Consider the following 2,864-nt stretch of genomic DNA (forward strand, 5'->3'; position numbering starts at 1 on the left):
AGAGCAAACAGATCTCTGCTCCTGCCGAGCTTACAGTCTATAGTGTTCAAGACAACATCTCCTGGCCATGGTGAGCTGTGAGGGCAAGTCTGCACCTCTCTGTCTGTCCCTCAGCTGCCCATGGGGGAAATTAAGCAGGCCTGGCACACACATGGGTGACGTGCTTGGTGTCCTATAGTGCCAAATGGACACCCCACACCCCCCACCACACCCCCAGATAGTACATAGGGTCTGGAAGTTGATTTTTATTAAGAAAGCATACTGCAGGCAGGTCAGGGGGATGGAGCCCGATCGTCTGGTCAAGAGTGGGGGCAGGAGGCTGGGCTGGCTACACGAACTGCTGCTGCTGCTGCTGCTTGGTGGCTGCCTTGCTGGGTAGGTCCTTGGCCTTCCCGGTAGCTGCCAGTGCCATCTCCTTTGCCTTTTCTGTGGCTTCCTTGGCGGTTTCAACAAGCGTCTTAGGAGGGGCCTCACCTTGCAGCTTGGCCAGGATGTATTCAAAGCCCTTCATCGTCTTGGTCACATTGCTTTTAAACCGGGCCAGCCCAAATTCCTGGACAACTCGGGAGACAACAAACAAGTTGGAGGAGACCCAGGCTTCCCGGTGGATTTCAGTCCAGCCATTGTTGTAGGCATTCACGCGGCAAACGCAGCGCTCCTCCACCACCATGAGCCAGGCATGGTTGATGTTCCAGGTAAAGGTGGTCATGGTCTGATTCTGTGGGTCCACAACGGAGTCCTCCAGGATGTACACCGAGTGAGCGACATTGGCAGGAAACAGTCGCTCTGCCCAGCGGGGCATCCTGTTGGTCTTGGTCAGGAGTCGCCTGGACAGGAGCTTCTGGTCAGGAGTCACCTCCCGGTGCACTAGGTCTTCTGTCAGGCCATGCTTGCTGTTGGGATTTGGGTACCGCTGCCAGAAGGCGGCGAACACTTGGTTCCAGGAACTCCGGAGCACGCTCTGGCCCAGGAAATGCTTCACCATCGTCCTGGCCAGAGAGGGCTCAGCACCGGCGCAGCATCAGGAGTGCGGAGCCCGGGGACACGCGGAGGCCAGGCCGGGGCTTGGCGCACGCCTGCCAGCCTCGCTGGTCAGCGACCGCCACACTGCGCCCAACCTGTCACCACCATGAGTTGTAGAACATACATTTTTCATGTATTTATTACATTTATTCATAAATGCATTGAGAATTCTTTATATGCACAATGTATGTTTATGTACCTTGCATAACCCCATGAGTCCATATTGCACAACACAACACAATTAACTATGCACATTTTTTGTCATTACCTGAATTCACTCTGATAACTTGCACTGAATGGAATGAGCCAGGGATGCATTCCATTCAGTGTAAGTCATCAGAGTAAACTCAGGTAATGACAAAACATGTACCGGGGTCCTCAAACTTTTTAAACCAGGGGGCCAGTTCCCTGTCCCTCAGACCCGTTGGAGGGCCGGACTATAGTTTTTAAAAGAACTATGAGCAAATTCCTATGTACACTGCACATATCTTATTTTGAAGTAAAAAAACAAACAGGGCAAAAACACCCGGCGGACTGGATTAATGTCCTCGGGGGCTGCATGCAGCCTGGGGGCCGTAGTTTGAGGCCGCCTGGTCCAGACAGTAGCTGCTGACAGCCAGCCTCAAGCACACTTCCAAATGATCATCAGTCATGGTGGAAAGGTACTTGGACTTAATGATCTTTATGTGGGAAAAGGCTGACTCACATCAATAAGTGGAGCCAAATAATGCAGTCAAGGAGGTAGCACATTTTCTCATGTTTGGTACTTTCCCTCTGCGAGTAAGTTCCAGAACTGTTCCTGCGCTCTGGACTTGAGCTGAATGTCGGCGTGTAGTGTCAGAATCTCCCATTCCGTCTGAAAGTGACACGTGTTTGCCTTCTTACTTGGTCCAGCTCCCCCACTCATTTTAATACCCTTTCTCACGTTTAAGAGAAAAAAACAAAGTCTAAACATTGGCGATAACTTAGCTTGTCAGTTTTGCTGCACTTAGCGCAGTTGTTTGCGCATGTGTTTGACACCTAAGATTGCATCTGATTGGCTGTGCTGCATATCAATTAAGTGACGGGATTGATGACAGGCTTATGTCTATTTTTTTAATGCCATGTGATCTACCCACACAACATCTGCGATTGACTAGTAGATCGCGATCGACGTATTGAGCACCCCGGGCCTAAAGGGTACCTTACCAGCCGCCTTGCTGTCCCTTCTTGGCTGCTTACCTTCCTGCCTTCACTTATTCATAGTGCACAGTGGGAATGGTCTGAGACCCACCGATGAGGACTTTCAAGCATCAGGAGGAGGAAGCTTGAGCTTTCAGTGTGAATTCTTTACCCAGAACGCCATTGGGACGCTGTCCTGAAAAGTCAGTCACAATCTTCTCCATGGCCCAAAGCATTGTCCTCTTAAGTCTGCCACCTACACTGGCATTGGTAATTGGATTTGTTGACCATCATCTCCGTTTATTAGGAATCCTATCTGAGGCAGTTTAGACTGGAAAGAGACAGAAGGGTAAAGGGGTGCATCTGAGCCAAAGGAAGGGAAACTGAAAACTACACCCAGATATTTATTAGGCATGGAAGCAACTCAATGGCAGTGAGTTGGTTTGCATTTGGTTTTCTGGGTACCAGGTTTTTGTTGTTGTTGTTGTTGCTCTTGTTTGTTTGTTAGGAACCTTGCTTTTACAATAGTGAATAAGAGCCAGGCAAAGTCCCTGGTCTTCATGAAGGGACATTAATGCCTCCAGGAATGTCAATAGACGAAATGATCACGGTCTGTTGCTGGTTCCTGTAGGTTTGGTTTTCACGTTTATTACAGTACTTACCCCATATTACTGCAATTA

The 2,864-nt window shown here is 49.6% G+C and overlaps 1 protein-coding gene across 1 annotated transcript; it reads right to left on the reverse strand.

Moving 5' to 3' along the window:
- Nucleotides 1-328: 328 nt before the first annotated feature.
- On the reverse strand, nucleotides 329-985 carry LOC101646387 (PRELI domain-containing protein 1, mitochondrial-like). Its single transcript, XM_045290772.1, has one exon. It carries the CDS (start codon nucleotides 983-985, stop codon nucleotides 329-331), a length of 657 nt encoding a protein of 218 aa, XP_045146707.1.
- Between the last annotated feature and the right edge of the window lie 1,879 nt (nucleotides 986-2,864).

Source organism: Echinops telfairi, unplaced genomic scaffold (genome assembly GCF_000313985.2).
Source record: "Echinops telfairi isolate 266 unplaced genomic scaffold, ASM31398v2 ScPeMD7_53;HRSCAF=182, whole genome shotgun sequence".
In the NCBI taxonomy this organism is placed as follows: domain Eukaryota; kingdom Metazoa; phylum Chordata; class Mammalia; order Afrosoricida; family Tenrecidae; genus Echinops; species Echinops telfairi.

Bases quoted from the DNA above. Each gene is read 5' to 3' on its own strand.
- LOC101646387 (XM_045290772.1), bottom strand. From the start codon at position 985: ATGGTGAAGCATTTCCTGGGCCAGAGCGTGCTCCGGAGTTCCTGGAAC.